This window comes from Aedes aegypti, chromosome 3 (assembly GCF_002204515.2).
Source record: "Aedes aegypti strain LVP_AGWG chromosome 3, AaegL5.0 Primary Assembly, whole genome shotgun sequence".
Classification (NCBI taxonomy): domain Eukaryota; kingdom Metazoa; phylum Arthropoda; class Insecta; order Diptera; family Culicidae; genus Aedes; species Aedes aegypti.
This window is the reverse complement of record NC_035109.1, coordinates 192,415,544-192,436,010: the sequence shown is the minus strand read 5'-3', so window position 1 is coordinate 192,436,010 and position 20,467 is coordinate 192,415,544. Positions and strand designations below refer to the sequence as shown.

At 39.3% G+C, this 20,467-nt stretch overlaps 1 protein-coding gene across 1 annotated transcript in view; it reads right to left on the bottom strand.

Annotated features, from left to right (window-relative positions):
• Nucleotides 1-3,381: 3,381 nt before the first annotated feature.
• LOC5575045 (DNA topoisomerase 3-beta) overlaps nt 3,382-20,467 on the bottom strand; it is a 40,234-nt gene continuing 23,148 nt past the window's right edge. Inside the window, exons 3-8 of the mRNA XM_001655432.2 lie at nt 5,642-5,770; nt 5,509-5,580; nt 4,843-5,440; nt 4,073-4,727; nt 3,728-3,855; nt 3,382-3,665 (exon numbers count right to left, since the gene is read on the bottom strand). Of these exons, the coding sequence (XP_001655482.1) occupies nt 3,516-3,665; nt 3,728-3,855; nt 4,073-4,727; nt 4,843-5,440; nt 5,509-5,580; nt 5,642-5,770 (1,732 nt within the window). The 3' untranslated portion in view covers nt 3,382-3,515. The remainder of the gene's footprint in view (nt 3,666-3,727; nt 3,856-4,072; nt 4,728-4,842; nt 5,441-5,508; nt 5,581-5,641; nt 5,771-20,467) is intronic.

The following is a 20,467-nucleotide window of genomic DNA, read 5'->3' as shown; positions in this document are numbered from 1 at the left end:
CTGGCACAAGCCTCGACGACTCGCCTACGCGAAGGGCAAGACCAAAAATTTGACTTATAATTGCCCCCGCAATTTGCGCATATGAACTTATCGGTATCTTCCTTCACCTTTCAAGACGACTTTGAACAAACGTTCAGTTTTGTCGTCATAAGTAAAAAATTGTGCTTCTTCTATTCAAGATGTTTGAGAAGAAGTTCGCGATCTTTAAGAGTTTCCGGCAAAACGCGCCAGTCTCTTTTCTTTGCGATTTGGAAGGAGACCTTCATTCCCTTAATGGAGTTCAAGATCTCCTGCCTAAATCCTCCAAATTCGGAACAACTGATTACGATAGGCGGCACTCTTTGCTTCCTCATTTGAATCAAAGAGCCTGGGCTAGAGGCTGATTTGATTTGGTGTTCGGAAACTACAATGTTCTTGATTTATGACTCTATGTTCTAAATCTAAACATATTAATGATCCATTATATGGACCAGGAAGTCTTGGCCTTCCACAATTATGGATCATTTCCAAACACAGTAGGTTACTGTCAATTTATACATTAAACGTGACATTTTCGGACAAAGGCAACAAGTATGAAACACTTACGACACCAAGAGCAGAAATATCACTTTTAAAACGATCACAAATGATTGAAAAGCTTTAAGTAGAGCAGATAATTGAAGTCTCGGAGTTTGCTACACTTGTAGCCAGGAAAACAATCATAGTTTGTGGTTTAGGGTTTCAGAATGTTATTGGTCTGAATTTCAGTTTCATACAGAAACTACTAGGGGAATGTGGGGCAAGATGAGCACCCGGGGCAAGATGGGCACCCCTAGTTTGTGTCGTTTCTACCGATTTTCTTCAAAAAAAATATTTGGGGTTCTGATTAATATCATTAAATTGATATGATGGCCATAAATTTCAGCTAAAAAATCAAAAGCGCAACGTAAATATTGTCAAAAATACATAGAATTCCAAAAATTTACCTTTCCATATAAGATTTGTTCATTTAAAAGTGATATTTTTGTTGCGTAAACAAATTAATTCATACGTTTTTGGCCGTATAGTTATAGAATAATCTTCTGTAGATAATCAGGAGCAAAACTTTTATCAAATTTAAAAAATACTTCATTTGTTTTGATTATATTAATAAATTTTCACCCTTGGGGCAAGATGAGCACCATGTTCAAAATTAAGTAAAAGTGTGAAATTATAGAACCACATTTAGCTGTGGGCTTGACTTACGGTATCTTCTTTGCACAAAACATTTTTTTTCTAAAAAATATATAAACAAACAACAAATTAAATCGTTTTTCAAGTAAAATCTTAGCAATTTATGAAAAGTTATTTAATTTTCGATGAAAGTTTTAAAAACTAAGCTAGTTGAAGATAAATATTATCATATATTAAAGATAATATCTTGGGATATTGCTAGCATTGAAAAATAATAGTTTTCTCTAGAAAATTGCATCTTTTTATGGGGGTGCCCATCTTGCCCCGCAGTTTTTTTGACCGATGATAAAAAAGCTATTTTTTAACGTGTTATTTGGAAAATTATTTATCACTTTTTAAAACTTTTAATGGTTGTAGGTCAAAGTAATAATGTAAAAGCTAAGGATGGTTACCAATTTTACCAAAATAAGAACGTTTAAGTAGGCTTAAATCGCGCTTATCCTTGGTGCTCATCTTGCCCCGCCTGACCCTAACATCAAATTGTTTTGTCTAATTGATTGATATTGCTAAATGCAAGTCGTGAAAAATAAATACTTCTTCATTAGCCCTGAAGCTGCTCACCATGTAGTGTTGTTTAGCTCTGTTAGTTAAGGTGAAGATGAATCGAAGCCAAACTTCAAATTTTCAAGAGCACGAACCTGGAGAACCAATCATCCGTTTAAGCTGAAAACTTAATCGATTTGTTACTAGCTGGTGGTGACCAATCGATTAAGTTTTCTGCTCAAACGGGTGTTCGGTTCTCCAGATTTGTGCTCTTGAAAATTTGAGGTTTGGCTTCGATTCATCTTATAATTTTGCTGATATGGAGGAAACAGCGGAGCATGTCGTGTTCGATTGCCCCCGTTTTATTGTTGTGAGAGATCGCACGCTCGCTACATGCGGAGGGGACAAGTCCATTATCGTGGGACATAATACAGAGAATGTATACAGATGCCCAGTGCTAGAATGCAGTAACTACGGCTGCCACTCACATTATGCTAGAATTGCAGCGCCTATGGCGCGCCGAGCAAGAGCCAACTGCAGAGACTGATTGACTGTAACATTGTTTAAGTGGGCTAGGAGAAGCAGTTTGCCTAGGCTACTTCTGATACATGTGTTGTGTTATATGCACTGGCCCCTCCCCGAAAAAATACTGTAAGGTGGTTCCGGGGAGATAAGGGTCCGAGTCCAAGGGTAATGCCTGTGCACTCTGTCGTTGATACGGTATCCCCACACTCCCTGAGTTACCTTATCAGGGGTCTGTTTGCATATTTCCCCCTTGTAAAAATCGGCGCATGCAATAATGGTCAATCAGCAATAGAAGCTCTCAGTAAATAACTAGAAGTGATGCCATGTTATTTACGTGACCATGGCAACGAGTGAATTAGGCACCAATCAAACGTCAAATTAGTGATCTCGTGCATTGGTCCATTTTATGTTTTACTAGTGGTCCCGGCATACTTCGTCTTCCCATCAAGTAGGCTTTTGTGAAACGCCATGTAATCCACGGTGTACTATATTAAGCCTGCCTTGTTAAATTTTATGCCGTGATGTAATCTTTCATACAGAATGACAAATTAGTCTTCCCCCGATTTCTCGATTATCCCGAACATTTTCCTCACACTATCACGTCGCATCCCTTGTCGAGTGCAACAGTGAAAAACTTACGTTAATTCGTTGATCCGTTCTCAAGCCAGCTAAACACCCTCATTTTTGTTTACGGCGGATCCAACTTTCGATCGAATCCTATTCGTTCGAATCCATAGCCCATTTGATTTTGCTGGCGTAAACGGGAATGCGAAACAGTTTTCGATCGAATGAGCATTCGAACGTAAACAAGAATAGGTGTGAAAAACAAAACAAAAGTTAAAAAAAATGATTCAAAAATGTTTTTAGAGCGTTTTAGTCATGGATCATTTTTGACCCTAATTGCACAATGTGTAACTTTTTTGTAGTGCCACTCCATGTTCGTTTCCAAAAGTTGGGAAAAGTCAGAAATTTTCAGATTTCTATCTCTCACTACAAAGTTTTAACTCTTTTATCATGTTGATTGGTCCAAAATGACCCCAATGCACAAGGAAGGTTAAGGCGCTTATCTTGCCTCGCCCTACCGTAAGGAAGAAAAATGCTTTCGAAGATCATTGAACACCGAATCATGAAGGTTCTACAATTAGAAATATGATACATTGCCTAAATTGCGTAATTTTGGTCATATTCAATTGCTTCTTAGATAAAGAATAGTTCTAAAACATGCATAGTTAGGCGGCTTTCCAGGCTAATAAATAAGAAATAAAGGGCTTACAATATAGGAATACATATATTGATTACACAAAATAAGCCGCCAATTGTGCCATCTTGTCTTTGGGTGGCTTGTTGCGTCCTCTACTACTTTTGCCTCCGCGCCCGCGCACACTTCGTCCTCTGCCTCTGCCTCCCTGTGCCCGACGCATTTCAACTGCTTTATGTTTTTCAACCTGCAAAATCAAAACGCCCATTAACATCTTCGAATTATAGTTTTAAATTCCTCCCATTTTACCAGTGGAATAAAATCTTCAAAGCAAAATATGCATCCTTTCTTGTCTGTTACATCATCTTTGAACGGTGTTTTCTCAGCTTTATAAATGGCAGTTACTTGTTGAGCTCCACATTCTTCGCAAGAATCGCCTAAAATTGAACATAAACAAATTCAGATGCTTCAATTTTCAACCCTCTACTACCCAATCCCTTTTTTTTAGATGGGTATTGGCATTTTTTTAGTATTTTTTCGTAGCATGCAGAGAAAGCAATTTTTCAATCAAGTATATTACAACATTATGCTTATATTTATACCGAAAACAACAATTTGGGCATTAGAGGGTTAAGATATATTCAGAATGCGTACCTTCTACGTTGACCTTCACAGCGTCGTCGAAGCAATTGATGATAACATCGCAGAAATTGCACACAAGTCTCCAGCTCTTTGGCGACATGGTGCAATCTAGCACGAGAACACCTCGGTCGCACTCGATGCAACTGGAGACGCCCAAACTGGAAAGTGAATGGGCACACGTTGGATGGGGACAACTGTTGCAGCCCGAATTCTTCGGCATGTCCCTGAAAGGCGGGTAATTGTAGCAGTATGGACACAGAGGATAAGATTTGCCCTTTGCGCCATTTGACCACGCCAACAGTTCGAAATCATCCAGTGGGCATTTCAGTTCGCGATAGACGCGCACTATTCCCTTGGTTGGCATTGTGTAGGTTTCGTCACATTGTGAACAGTGGAGCCGAGCTGGCTTCGTCTGGATGTACTTCATATATCGGCGACATTTACCGCAACGAGAGAGAGCTTTGCCCGATGAACACAGCGAAGAGAATGTTGCCTCGAACAGTATGTCCATATTGCTGATGTTTTGCACGAAGTACAAGAATTTTAGTCGAAAAATTTCCACCGCGTGCTTGAGAACCAAACGATAATCTGCTGATCCGTGTGCTATGAGATTCAACTGCTGCTCTACCGCTGAACGCATTGTAGGAAGGACTAGCTCGGGATCAATCTGTAAAAGAACGCAATGTCTAAGTTATCTAAATTTAAAACAAATTAAAAAAGGTTGAATTTTTTTTCTGGCAATTTAAACCTAGACGTAAATTAATGATGGTGATAAAACTTACCTTTCGATATCCATGCACTAGCACGATGCCGAGATTTGTGGGGGTTAGCGTCCGGCCCCCACCGATTGCAACGTAATTTCTCTGACAAATGTTGTTAATGTGCACCGGAATGGACGCATCTGTGCCGATTCCATGCTTTTCCATGAGAGAGATGAGCTCCGACTCGGTCAGGTAGTCTGGCGGACCAGTTTGGCTTTCCACTAATCGAACGTCGTTGATTTTAACCTTCTCGTTTACCGTAAAAGGGGTGATGACTTCGTTTTTGTTGAATGCCTGCCATGTCATTACTTTTGTATAACCAGGATCGATCAAAACGCTTGAGGTGTTGGTGAACAGTTCGTTGTTGATCTTGAACTTGGTGGTCGTCAAACGATACTTGAGATCTCGCGAAATGGTTCCCAAAAAGTGACGGCAAATATAGTCGTAGAGCCGCCAGGTATCGCCACCATCCAATTCATTGCGAGAGGCCAACTTCATTGGGGTGATAGGAGGATGGTCTCCAGCGTCGTTTCCCTTGCGAGGACTGCTCATATCGCGCAGTATATCTCGGGCTTCTTCGCCAAATTCCGAAGACGGTTGAAGGAGTTTAACCACACCACTTAAAGGTTAAAACATGGAATGTTCATTCCTCAAAAAGTTGTACGGTCTTGTGTCATTTATACTTACACTAAATCAAAGTTTGTTGGATACTGAGTAGTTTCAGTACGAGGATAACTGATGTAGCCACGAGTATATAATCTGTAGGAAAATGAAACATTGTAAAATTGAGACAACGCAGTTATAATAAGCTGATATCTACTTTTCTGCTATTTGCATTGCTGTGTGTGGACCAATTCCCAATCCAGCGCTGGCAGCTCTCATCAGTTCAACCGTGTTCAAAGCCTGAGGTCTACTGCGAAACGTTTCTTTGGAAGTTACGCTCTCGACTCTGAAAATAGTTCAAATTGAAAATAATTCAACAATCGTCCTCCAAAAAAAATAGTTAATTGGTAGTAAAAATGGAAGCGGCCCAAACCCTTCAAAGTATATTGGGATTACCAACAATGAAAAAAAAAAAAACAAATAATGCGTACAGTAGATCTTAGTTTATTATGTTTTTTTCGACACGAATGCACCGATCGGTGTAAAGTGTCGTTAATAAAAAAAAAAAATATTATGTTTGACCATGCGCCCTTGAGGATTAGTATTGTGCAGTCGACGTAACCGTCATCGACAAATAGGGCATTCTAATTTCTATGCTTTTCAACGTCCTGCACTCGAAATCATCAGAAGAAAACAGTGAAATTGAATCGTTTTGGTTGCAAATGAATGCTATTTTTTCGAACAATTTCACCTAACATTAATGAATGTTTGCCCTTTACTGGCATAAACCAGATTTTGCTGGTATGTCTGAAACATAGTTTTTTGAGAACTTGTAATCAGAAGACACAGTGTGTTTGTTTGACAAATTGAGACATGGATTTGCGAAAAAATACGCGTTCTAGTGAGACTCGAACTCACGACTCCGTGTACGCTAGACCGGCGCTTTAACCAACTAAGCTACAGAACACCTTATGATTCTGCGGAATAGAAAGCCAAACTGAACCCGAGTTCTAACTATAAACGCATCTCTTTTCGCAAATCCATGTCTCTTTCGGACTTAGATGCCAAACCCCCAACACGCTCACGTTTGTATCTCCCGATCGCAAGTGAGAGCGAATTGTTTATGGATACTGAGTTCTTACGCTCTACAGCCGCATACCTATAAGCCGAATACTTGCCGGCACGCAATTCAGTATGCGTTGAACTCTCAGTGCGGTCGCACGCTCTACGACCAACAAGGGTCAAGGGTCTGATTGTGCTCCTAACCCACCCTCAATTCGTAATCTTTTCGCCAGCTTGAAATTATATTTCCCGAAGTGAAAGTAATTTTGATGAGTGATAGCCTTGTGCAGCTCAACTGCATAGTACAATAGTTTAACCAGAATCTTTAGGTCCAGAGGCGACTCGTAACCTCACTTTTTACCTGTACTGAACGAAGAAATATCATAAATAGTATTAAAAACGTCACATACTTGAACAATTATCGAATTCACATTCATCTTATGTGTATCCATCGAATTTTATGTACAAAACACGTAAAAATCAATATGATACCTAATAATATTTATCTGTTATACCAGTAAATTATACATGACCAAGTGTTATGGATGTTACCCGATAAAGTCTATGTGATGTGCACATATGAAAACTTATAGCAGAGTTTCAAGATGGCGCATCTTTTTGATTCACTTTTCACAGATCTGGGATTCTCGGAGATTTCATGGTAAGCTTTTAAATGTAAATTTCGTAAAATGCCAAATAATTAAGCACAATTATCTTTTAGAATGCGTTTCAGAATTTTATTGAAAATTTCGGGTTCATCTGGTCAGAGCGACGTGAATTGGAATTTTTGATAACGAAATGTAAGTTGAATGCTTAGAAAAAAAACTAATTGGAGTAAATTAATATGTTGTATTTGAAATTACAGAAAAGAAGCAGTTCTGAGAACTTTATCGCTTGAGTTACTGGTGCAACAAATCAGCAATCAGGAAACACAACTTTTTTTTCTGGTTCAACCCTGATTTCAATGAAAATGTAATTAGAGCTTAGGAGCAAAAGCAGATTATCAATAAATCATTTCGAAATTCAAATATTTTGTTTGTTCAATTTAGTGAAACAAAAAAAAAGTCCATTTAAAATTTATTATAATATCACATGGACATTATTAACCAAATCAATTATTATCATCTGAATTTACATGAAATTCATTGACATAATCCCATAATTCGTATGTATTTATCACATCTAAGATATGTGTTCCATCAGATAAATCCAATCAAAACCATCTCGACACTGTTTATGTGATATATTGATGAACGTCATGTGAAAAACTATATGGAAAAAAACTATATGTGTTTTCAGATAAATCGGATATGATTCCTTGGTTCAGTGTGTTCTACGTATCTAAAAATGCCTTTTTCGACAAATTGAGATCATAAAGCAAATATAATAAATAATAATAAATGATTGGAATCTTCTTTTCTAGTAAATCTTCACTTGACAGATGCAAATTGGTTGCATAAAATCAAGAATTTCTATTCGTGGAACAGATAGATTTAAGGTTAGGGAATCGCCACTGTTTAGGTCAGAAGTAAAAATCTAAATTTTGTAATAAAACGGTTGCTATTGCTTTGAAATTCATCCAACATTTAATCAAAACTACTAACAACAAAATTCATCGCTCCCTGAAAAACATACTCCCAAGCCCAGGGATTGTTTAAAACAATGGTGAGCTTTAAGCATAAATAATTTCTTGTATTGCTAATAAAAATGAAATGAGTCTTTTTGATATTCAGTGATAGCATATTCTTATACGATCATTCTTCGACCATAGCTAGGTCAGATTCCTAGAGATAGATGAAGCTGAATTGTCATTGTAAGCGTAATATAACTGAACATCATCGGCAAAAAGATGTATTTTGCAATGCTTAAGTACACTGGGTAGGTCATTTATGTATAAGCAAAACAAAATGGGCCCAAGAATTGATTGCAATTGGGTATCATGGCGGAAAACATTTCATTGCTGAAAACGCTTTGAGTTCGATCTTGAAGATATGATTGAATTAAATTAGTTGCACCAATCGAAAAATCAAAATTATGACGTTGTTTTCTACACAAATGCTTTACAATAGTCAAGAAGAGTCAACACGACGGGCTTACCATTATCCAAAACAAAATCATCGTCAACTATTTTCAACATTGCGGTTTCCGAACTATGTTTTGGGCAATATCCTGACTAAAAACTGCTGATAAGTTTATTTTGTTCGACAAATCGGCATATTTGGAATTTTAACAATCGCTCGAAAACTTTAGATAAAGCACAAAGTATGCTTATGGGTCGCAAATTATACAGTAAATCCCTGGATGGTTTCTTTTTTATGGGAATAATTTTTGACTGTAATATATGTTGGGGCAAGTTCGCAATTTCCGTTGCAATTGGAACGGTGGATAAAACGGACACTGGCTGTAACGTAGTCACTATGCTACCGGCAATAGCACTAGCACAAAGCTCACGGAGGTGCTGCTAACAGCCACTAGGAATATTTCTTCTTTAGATGAAGTTTGGTCGAATGTCCATGCAATTCAAGAGCCTTTCAATACCTGTGCTAAGGCATTAAAAAACGTGCGTCTGAAGCCGGCATTCTGGTTCTTCTCAAATTTATATAGTATGGTTAAAGTTCTTTAAAGAAGTTTGCGATTCATTGAATCAGACCTAACTGCCGTGAATCGCAAGTCCCATCTGCATTTTCGTTAAAATTAAGTTGAGTTCAGTTTTTAACAAATCTTCCAATGCTCTTTTAGCTTCACTAATGAGACAAAAAGATTTGTTCGAAAAATAAAATAGAAAAAAACAGCAAGCCAAATTGTCCCATAATGAAACGTAACCGCATATCAGTCCCACTACAAATTTCCGCACCGTGTAGAATCATCAATAAAAGCAAATAAGGCAATTTTTCGCGGCGTAAAAAAATAATCAGTGGAGGCCCGTCGAAGTCGACGCCATTTTTCTAATTTCCTTAGCGCCCGTGCTAAGACGGTAGGACAAAAACAAACGCGATTTCTTTATTGAAAATGTTTAATTTTTTATGCAATTTTCCATGGAACTACTTGCTACAGATATGTTTCATGATGCTTCTATGAAATCTTATCAAATTTTAGCATAATTATTGAGTTCCATCCCAAAAAGTATTGCGCGGATTTAGGTCACGTCTTTTTTCATAATGCCCTAATTCCGCACACTGTTCTTCGCTGAACAACAAACAAGTAAAACATGCTATAGGGTCGATAGGGGCAGTATGGTCCACCTAAGCAAAAGTTCTTGAAAAACATAGTAACACAATACAATTTAATCAATCCATAAGCTTAATGTGTAGCTTGAAGTATCTCCTTTCATGCCACAGTTGTATTTTGGTAAAAAGATAACTTAGAATTTTGTTCGGAACATTTTTAAAAAACACTATTTTGGGTGTGACTCTACACTATACGGGGCAATATGAGCCACCGTAATAAATCTTATTATTTTAACTGTCACGCTACTGTGAGAAAAAAACACCCGTAGACTACGGTGACCCCAAAACAGCGTTACACGGACTTTTCAAAAAATCATAACTTCACATATATTTGTCCAAATGCTGAAAGTTTTTCACTAACGAAAACATTGTAGTCAAACGCATATAGAAAAATAACACACATGGTCGTAGCAAGGTAGACGGTCCATAAGGGGCTGGGCAAAGATTGTCAACCTGAGATAAAACACGTTACAATGGTTCAGGGCTCATATCTCAGCCATCACACAAATAAATTTTAGTTTTATTTCACCGTTGGAAACATTCAGGACCAGCACTGCATGGAAAAATAACAAACAGCGTCGTAGCAAGGTAAATGGAGAATGGGGGGCTCCCATTTGGAATGTTTACCAAACCTATAAAAAAATATTTCTGTTCCGTTATGCAATCAATTTTTGATTTTATTTCACGATTCGATACTTCTAGTGTAGATTTTCAAAATAAAAATACTAAACATGGTCGCAGCTAGGAAATATAGAAGTAAGGGGCTTCCATTAAAAAATTGCAATAAAACTTCAAAAAATCATAACTTTATAATGAACTAATCGATTTTTGATTTTCTTTCACCATTTGAATGCTTAAAGTAATGTCTTTCAAAGAAAAATAATATTATACATAGTCGTAGTAAGATATTAGGTTTTTGAGGGACATTCTTTGTTCATTGTTTTTTTTTTTGCCTGGAAATTAAAAAATAAGGGATGACGTAGTTTTATCTCGATAAGATTGATTATAAAAGTCTTGTAAACCAATTGGTATAGAGGTTCACATTTTTGAAAACACTCTAAACTGATTTTACCCTAAAACTATAAAAAAAAACTTATTTTAAATCTGTTTGCCTATGGCTGAAAATTCAAAGCAATGGCATGTATTTTTTCGATATACAATTGATTGAAGAAGACAAGTTTAGATGTTAAGTGTTTAAATAGCAGTTTTTAATAACACTCAAAATTCATTTTACCTGAAAAGCTACGTAAAGTCCTGTTTCATAAACATGTTTAATTGTAAATCGAAATTTGGCAACGGCATTTAGTTTTTTCTTCATGAAATTGATTGTAGAAGTCAAGTGAACATATTTGAGAAGAAAGAGAAGTTTTTGATAACACTCAAAATTTATTTTACCTAAGAAGCAATGAAAACCTTTATTTTATGAATCTGTTTGCTAAAAACCCAAATTTCAAAGCCATGGTTGTGTGTTTGGCATAAATTTACTTATAGATATGGAGGGACCATGTTTAAGTAAAAAAATAAACTTTTGATTACACTCAAAATATATGTTATCCCAAAACCACGAAAAGATATTTGTTGTACCTTTGTGTCTGCGGGGGGAGGGGGTGGCTTCCTTAGCCAAGTGGTTAGAGTCCGCAGCTACAAAACAAAGCCATGTTAAAGGCTGCCATACGATATACAGTGTTGGACAAAACATTTGCAACTTTTTCGATTTTCCATACAAAATTACCAACTTTGATAAGCTTTATCTCGGTTATTTATGGACCGATTTGAATGTAATTTTGGCCGAACATCAGACATAACTTGAATTTTAACATATAATTTTGAATATTCTTTTTAATCACGAGTTTATAAGTAATAAGTGTTAAACTAAACTGTAATTTATGATGAAAAATTTAAAGCTATTTATCTCAAAATCCGATACACAAAAACAGTCTTCAGCAAACTTGTTCATCTCGTTCAAATCTACAACTTTGCTGAAAACACCATGAAGCTATTCCTTCAATATGTTTAGTAAAATCATTTATAAAAAAATCTTTAAAAAAATCACTTTAGTCAAACCGTTACTGCTTTTGAACTTGTGAGTGGAAAAATCACTTAAAAATATATGTTGAAATTCAAGTTATGTCTGATGTTCTGCCAAAATTTCATTCAAATCGGTCCATAAATAACCGAGATATAGCTTACCAAAGTTGGAAATTTTGTATGAAAATCGAAAAAGTTGCAAATGCTTTGTCCAACACTGTACGAATGCGAAAATGGCAACTTTGGCAAAGAAAGCTCTCAGTTAATAACAGTGGAAGTGCTCATTGCACACAAGATGATGAGCAGGCTCTGTCTCTGTGAGGACGTAAATGCCAAGAAGAAGAAGAAGAAGAAGAAGTGTGTCTGCGAATTAAAATAGAAAGCGATGATACCTAAATTTTCAACATATATGGATATTAGAAATTAAGTAAACATGTTTGAGTAGGAACACGCAAAATTTATATAACATAAAATTCTTAAGTTCTTAGTTTTTTCAACATTTTATCTACTGTAGAAGTGAAGTAAACATGTGTGAGCAGAAATAATAATTTTTAAGCACACTAAATATTTATTTTATCGAAAAACTACTAAAACTCTATTTCCAGAACCTGCACTTTAAAAATAAAGGGGATGACATGAAGTTTATCAGCGTAGAACTGATTGTTGAAGTAAAGTGAGCATGTTTGAATATAATTTGGAAATATTGATTGCGCTCAAAATATGCATGTACGAAGACACTTCGTAATCCGGGAAAGAGCGGCTATTCAGCAAGATCATACTGAGAATCTGATTTCAAATCCCATCGGTTTAGGATATGTTGGGTTGAAACTTTTCTGGGTTTTCAAGGGTATATAGTATCTTCGTACTTTTTCCACGTAATAAACAAATGCTAAAAATGATCAATAATAATAATAATAATAATAATAATAATAATAATAACGAATGGTAACTGTGAAAGCGCTGTGAAAGTCCCATTTGGGACATGACGCCAGAAAAAAGAAGATGTTATTTCTTTATGTTTTCCGCCGTCTTTCTATTTGCCAGTGGCGCCTCAGTTGTCATTCATTTTTGTTTATGTTGTTTTCAGTTATGCAACGCAACCCGACAATTGCCGAACGACTGACGTCATCTCTTCGTAAATGCGAATCGTGTTGAATGATACGTTATAGAGCTGTCGCGCGGTGTTTACATTGTGAAGTGCATTCATACTGTGCTAAACTTGACATAAGTGTGCCGCTGTTCGTAATAAAAATGAGCGATGAAAGTGAATTTAAAGATTTCGATGAGTCAGTCAATTCTCTAGAGGATCAGTACAGTGTTGAGGAAGAAAGTTTTATAGAAGATGAGTTCTCTGGAGACGAAATGGCAACAAAATGCCCTCGAACAAAACAAAGGTTTACATCCAAAAACGGTAATTTACAGAATTGAATATGTGTTAAAATACTACCTGTCTACAAAATTGATATTGTTTTTAACATATCTTATGCTCTATGTTGCAAATAAGACCCTTGCAAAAACACTAGCGTTAGTGGTAATTAATTTGCAAGGCTATCTTTTCCATGTCATTCACCAGCATATACCGAAAAACTCCAAAATGGCGGACGTGATTTTAAACGTGAACGGTGTCACATTATAATTATAACAATAAATTATTTTTACAAGCAGCACAAATGTTATGAAACATGTGCTTCTTTTGTCAACATCGGTAGATAACTGAGAGGTAACGACCGCGGCTCTTATTTATAAGACCAGGCTTGAATTGTACACCGAATACACTTATGTCGTTTTCGTTTTTTGGAACTGGGTCGGTGATCAACACATAAACAAACCAACGTCAAACAAAGTGTTGTTCGATCGAACCTGAATCGGGTTGGGGTTGAAACTGTGATTCAGAACGGGTTGCGCCAGTTCCAACCTAGGTTCAAAAACGAATTCGACATTAGTTACACTGTTTTCGATACATTTTCCAATAAGTTCTATCGATTTCTGATCGGATATTTAACTTTAACGCTTAAATGATGTTATAGCATTGCATACCCTTTTACGTGAATTGCAACGAGACTTTTACATATGCATCTAAAATGAAGGGATATAAGGTAATCTGGGGTAATATGCACCTCTGAGGCAAAGTGACCCACAATGATCTTTTAGGCTATTTGCCAAGTAATTTTAAATAATATTTCATCAGGGACTGATAATAAGGAACCCCAACATACAATTAGACAAGAAAAAACCGCGGAAAATGTCTCAATTTTTCCCAAATATTCATAAAAATCCTAAAAAGTTGTTTTGCCTCGATGGTGCATATTACCCCAGATGCCCCTAAAGGATCCTCCCCCATTACACCGAGTTCCATTAACCCAATACGCCTTTTCTTTTTACCATTACTATCTAATACCTGATCTGCCCATAACTGCATATTTGTCACATTCGACATTTCTGACGATTTCGAGTTTATACAGTAGAACATCATCAAATCATAAATACTTTCGACTAACTTAAAAAAAATGTGAGATTGTTCTAGAAAGCTCGGAAAAAATACCAAGTTGTTTTGTCACATTGCTTTATATAACCGCATAACACTCACTCTGAGATTATACGTGGGCCTCGTAATGTTGTGGCAAGGAAATTTCTATCGGATTTATTTTCTGACTATTCACCCAATATGTGAGATGAGCTGTACAAAATTTCAGCTTCATATAAGCATTCTTGAGTTCTCGGTTATTTTTTTGAAATTTTGGGGCCTTTCCATACTGACGAGAAATTGACACTTGGTACTCCATGTCAAATGTTACAAATATGCAGTTATGGGCAGTGATGCTTTTCAGCAGAATGTTTGCGATTCCTTCTTTTTCTTCTTCAATTTACCTGGGGTATCATTTCTCATAGCACAGAGCCTGCTTCTCAACTCAATATTCATATGTTGACTTCTACAGTTATAGACGGAGAGCTCTGTTTGTTGAACCATTTTTGCATTTGTATATATCGTGTGATAGCAAGAATACGCTCTTTCCCCTGACCTGCCAAAATAATGTCCAACCCGAAAAACCCTCGACCGGCGGTATTTGACCTTTGGATAATTTTCTCTCGTCAGAAAACAGAGATTTATTTCGTTTTCAAGTATTGCACGAATGGATTCCTTGTTGAGCTACCGTGCGAGACAGTCGATAGTTCTCGTGTGTCCGGGTTCACCCCCGTTTTTCCAAATCTTTGGTATTTCGACGCCTATTGCAAAGTGTTTTTAGTGCAGTGAAGAGCCTTAGTTCGGCTTGGAAGCGGAACACTTTTGGCGAAGCCATTGTGTTGCCGATTAATCGAGTTTTGCGCAAAATTATTGAACGTTTTCGCCATTGCGTGGTTATTTTCCGATCACGTGTATCGTAGAAGACAGCTTGCACCTCGTCCCGTGTGCTACCTGAGTGATCATCGTTTGTGGTGTGCATATAGCGTGCACAGCGGTGCGCTCTCCACACCGACAGTGGTCACCATCGTTATCGACGCCTGTGTTGGTTGGTGGCAGGCAGTGAGAGACCAACCACACATACACCGTACCAGCGAACCAGGAACCAGACCGTCCTTTTTTGATCACGTGTATCATCGAAGGCAGCTCGCACCCCGTCCCGTGTGCTACCTGTGTGCAGTGCAGAGTTCATCAGTGCGATCATCGTCTGTGGTGTGCGTATAGCGTGGACAGCGGAGATCAATCACACATCTACGCGTCCCAGCGAATGGTCGTACGTTACTTGCTACCTCTCCCCAAGCGTAGACGCCCATCGGTTACAGCATCAACGACGCCAGCGTGGATAGAGTAAAAGATAAGTACCTCTCGTTGTCCTTCTCCTCTTCACGTCTTTTTTGATTAGTTTTTACTGCGTGTGAAAGTTTTCCCTCTTCCCTTTCCCCTTTGTATGCTTTTTTTTCAGTTTGATTCAATTTCCATTTCTGTGAATAGTGTTAGTTTGAGTTATTCGTGCGCCCTTTGCGGTGTTAAGCTACCGCAATGGGTGTAGATGATGATGGCGGGGGAACGTCGTATCCCCTCACTGAGTCTTCGAATGTGTTGCACCAACAAAACACAAACACCTCTATGCCCAATCCATGTGTGTCCCCTCAATCTGATGTGTCTCAAATGGACACCAATATTCTACCATCTCCGACGTCCCCTCGCCTCAAGGCCTACCCGCCCGACTCTGGTGGGCCTTTTGTTGTTTTCTTTCGATCCAAAGGCAAACGGTTGAACACTATTCAGATCAGTAAGGATCTGACTAAGCGATTCTCTTCCGTTGTCGCCATTGACACAGTGGGTTCTGGTAAGCTGCGCGTCACCGTCAGTGACCGTAAACAGGCCAATGAGATTGTGGCCTGTGAGCTCTTTACTCGTGAGTACCAAACTTATCTGCCAAGCCATCGGGTTGAGATTGCGGGAGTGGTCACCGAAGGCAGTATGACCTGCGAAGAATTGATGCAGGGTTGTGGTCGCTTCAAAAACCCTTCTCTCCCATCTGTCCCCATACTGGAATGCAAGCAATTGCATTCCGTATCCCTGGTGGGAGAAAAGAAGATCTATTCACATTCTGAATCCTTCTGTGTGACCTTTTCCGGATCTGCTTTGCCGAATTTTCTTGTAATCGGCAAACTTCGTTTACCTGTGCGGCTGTACGTACCGAAGGTAATGAATTGCACAAATTGCAAGCAGCTGGGCCATACTGCCCAGTATTGCTGCAATAAACCTCGCTGTGCTTCTTGCGGGGAGAGACATGTGGATGGTGCATGTAGTATACCGCCAAAATGCGTTTATTGCAACGAAAGTCCACCACATGCCCTCGAAAACTGCCCGACGTACGTACGCCGGCAGCAACATCAGCGACGATCATTAGAGCAGCGCTCTCGGCGTAGTTTTGCCGAGATGTTGAAAAAGGCTGCTCCGTCTGCTGAATCCCAAAATATCTACTCTTCTCTGTCTCTTGATGATCAGGGCTCCGACTCTGAGGTTGGTGAAGGAATTTCCTTCGTTTTCAAGGGTTCATCGAGGAAGCGTGTGAGACTCCAGAGACCCACAAAAAAGCCTCGGAATCTGTCTAGCAGTGATGACCCACCAGCCATGAAAAATACTAAGCCTGTCGCGAAAGTCTCAAAGCTTTCACCTCCTGGATTCAAACTCCAAGAGGAAAGAGACTTTCCGCCACTACCGGGAAAATCTAAAATCCCAAATATTCCAAAATTTCAAACTGCTCAGCCAAAAGAAAGTTCGCATTCGGAGCCCCTAGGGCAACCTCAGGGCGTTCCAATGTTTACGCTTTCTGGCATTGTAGATATCATCCTTAATTTCTTCAATGCTTCTGACCCAGTGAAGAACATTGTCAAAGGATTGCTTCCATGTGTGACTCCTCTTTTGAAGCAACTGGCTTCTAGAATGCCCCTCCTTGCAACGATCATATCTTTTGATGGATAAATTATCCACAGAGGTCGAAGATATGATTTCTGTTCTACACTGGAACTGTCGTAGTATTATGCCTAAATTAGATAGTTTTAAATTTTTAGTTAGTAATTTACAGTGCGATGTTTTTGCGTTATCAGAAACATGGCTAACACCTGATGTGACCCTTCCTTTCCATGATTTTAATATTATTCGCCTGGATCGATCCGACTCATATGGAGGAGTGCTTTTGGGGATCAAAAAGCATCACTCGTTCTACAGAGTCGATCTGCCGCCGATGTCAGGCATTGAAGTCGTTGCATGTCAGGTGACTATCCGAGGCAAAAGCCTCAGTGTCGCCTCCATATATCTTCCTCCGAGATCGGCGATATCTCGCAGAGATCTCTCTCACATCTGCTCTGTTATGCCTGAACCACGGTTGTTCATTGGGGATTTCAACTCCCACGGAACAGGCTGGGGGGAACTGTATGACGACCACCGATCAACGTTGATATATGACCTCTGCGACGACTTCAATATGACAATTCTCAACACTGGGGAAGTTACACGAGTGGCACCTCCAGCTCAAGATGGAAGTCCTAGGGATAGCCGTTTAGACCTCTCAATATGTTCAAGCTCGTTATCGCTGGATTGTTCATGGAGGGTAATCCAGGATCCCCATGGTAGCGATCACTTGCCGATCGTAGTTTCAATTTCCAATGGAACACAACAGTCTTCATCCACCGATCTCGCTTACGACCTCACAAAGCACATAGACTGGGGAAAGTACGCGGAAACGATCATTGATGGAGAACAAGCGGTAGAAGTACTTCCTCCGTTGGAAGAGTATCGCTTTTTATCCGAGTTGATTCTCAACAGCGCTCTTCAAGCCCAACGCCGTCCTGTGCCTGGTCCGTCGGTTCGCAAGAAGCCTCCCAATCCGTGGTGGGATGAAGAGTGTAAGGCACTCTATCGCGAGAAATCCGCCGCGTTTAAAGACTTCCGGAAACGTGGTTCAATTGACAACTATGAGCGCTATTCTTCCCTTGAACGCAAGTTTAAAAGCTTGGTCAAAGCGAAGAAAGGCGGTTATTGGCGTCATTTTGTGGAAGGATTATCACGTGAGACCTCGTTGAGAACGCTTTGGACCGTCGGAAGAAGAATGCGTAATACATCGTCGGTTAATGAAGATCGAGAGAGCTCTCCTCGGTGGATTATCGATTTCGCTAAGAAAGTTTGTCCGGATTCCGTTCCTGTTGATCGCGTGCGACGAGATATTCCGGTGGATAGGGAGGTCATGGATAGACCTTTTTCGATGGTTGAATTTTCACTTGCTCTCCTTTCATGTAACAATTCCGCTCCAGGAATGGATCGAATCAAGTTCAATTTGCTTAAGGGCTTACCTGACGTCGCAAAGAGGCGCCTATTGAACTTGTTTAATCACTTTCTGGAGTGTAACATTGTTCCGGATGACTGGAGGCAGGTGAGAGTAATAGCCATCCAAAAACCCGGGAAACCCGCGTCGAACTATAATTCGTACCGCCCAATTGCGATGTTGTCGTGTATTCGCAAGTTGTTAGAGAAGATGATTCTCTTTCGGCTGGATAAATGGGTTGAATCGAATGGCATGCTGTCAGAAACACAGTTTGGTTTTCGCAGAGCCAAAGGAACGAACGACTGTCTTGCGCTGCTTTCTTCAGAAATTCAACTTGCCTTTGCCCAAAAGGAACAGATGGGTTCAGTGTTTTTGGATATTAAGGGTGCTTTTGACTCAGTTTGTGTTGATGTCCTTTCAGACAAACTCCACGCAAGTGGCCTTTCATCAGTTTTGAACAATTTTTTGTACAATTTGTTGTCCGAGAAGCATATGAGTTTTACTCATGGCAACTTGTCAGTTTCACGAATTAGCTACATGGGTCTCCCCCAGGGATCATGTCTGAGTCCCCTTCTTTATAATTTTTATGTGAGAGACATTGATGACTGTCTCATGGAAAATTGCTCGTTAAGACAGCTTGCAGACGACTGTGTTGTTTCTGTCACAGGACCAACAGCAGTCGAACTACAAGGACCCTTACAAGATACTCTGGACAATTTGTCTACTTGGGCCTTAAAGCTGGGTATCGAATTCTCTGCGGAGAAAACTGAGATGGTTGTCTTTTCAAAGAAACACAAACCTGCCAAGTTTCCGCTTACACTCATGGGTAAGACAATCACTCATAGCTTGTCTTCTAAATATCTCGGGGTCTGGTTCGACGCCAAATGCACCTGGGGGAAACACATTGTGTATCTGACACAGAAATGCCAAAAACGAATCAACTTCATGCGAACTATAACCGGAACATGGTGGGGAGCCCATCCGGAAGATCTGATCAAGCTGTACCAAACAACCATCTTGTCGGTCTTAGAGTACGGTAGCTTTTGCTTTCAATCCGCGGCGAAAACACATATGCTGAAGATACAGCGGATTCAGTACCGCTGTCTTCGCATCGCGCTAGGCTGCATGAACTCGACTCACACAATGAGTTTAGAGGTACTTGCAGGAGTACAGCCCCTGACAGATCGTTTCGCGGAGTTAACACTCAGGTTCCTCATCCGTTGTGAGGTTCTCAATCCATTGGTTATTGAAAACTACGAAAAGCTGCTTGAACATAACCCTCAAACTCGTTTCATGAGTGTGTACTACTGGTACATGACGCTGGAGGTTAGCCCATCTTCGGTTAACACCAATCGTGATAACTTCCTAGAATTCGACTGTTCCTCTGTAGTATTTGATTTGTCCATGAAGCAAGATATCCATGGTATACCAGATCACTTTCGTTCAAAGTTTATCCCTCCCATGTTTACAAGTAAATTCGGGCATGTCAGCGAGAGCCGACAGTTCTTCACTGATGGGTCAAAAATGGATGATATCACTGGTTTCGGTGTTTACAACGTTTCTCATAGCGCCTCCTTCATGCTTCAAAAACCATGTTCTGTATATGTTGCTGAACTAGCAGCTATACATTACACCTTAGAGTACATCAGTTCTCTCCCACCCGAGCACTTCTTCATTTTTTCCGACAGTTTAAGTTCTCTGGAGGCTGTTCGGTCAATGAAGCCGGTGAAGCACTCAGCGTACTTCCTGAATAGAATACGCCAGGCATTGAGTGCTTTGTCAATTCGCTCTTACACTATTACCCTAGCTTGGGTCCCTTCGCATTGCTCCATTCCTGGCAATGAGAAAGCGGACTCTCTGGCTAAGGTAGGCGCTAAAGAAGGCGATGTTTACGAGCGTCAAATCGCCTTCGAAGAATTTTTTGCATTGGCCCGT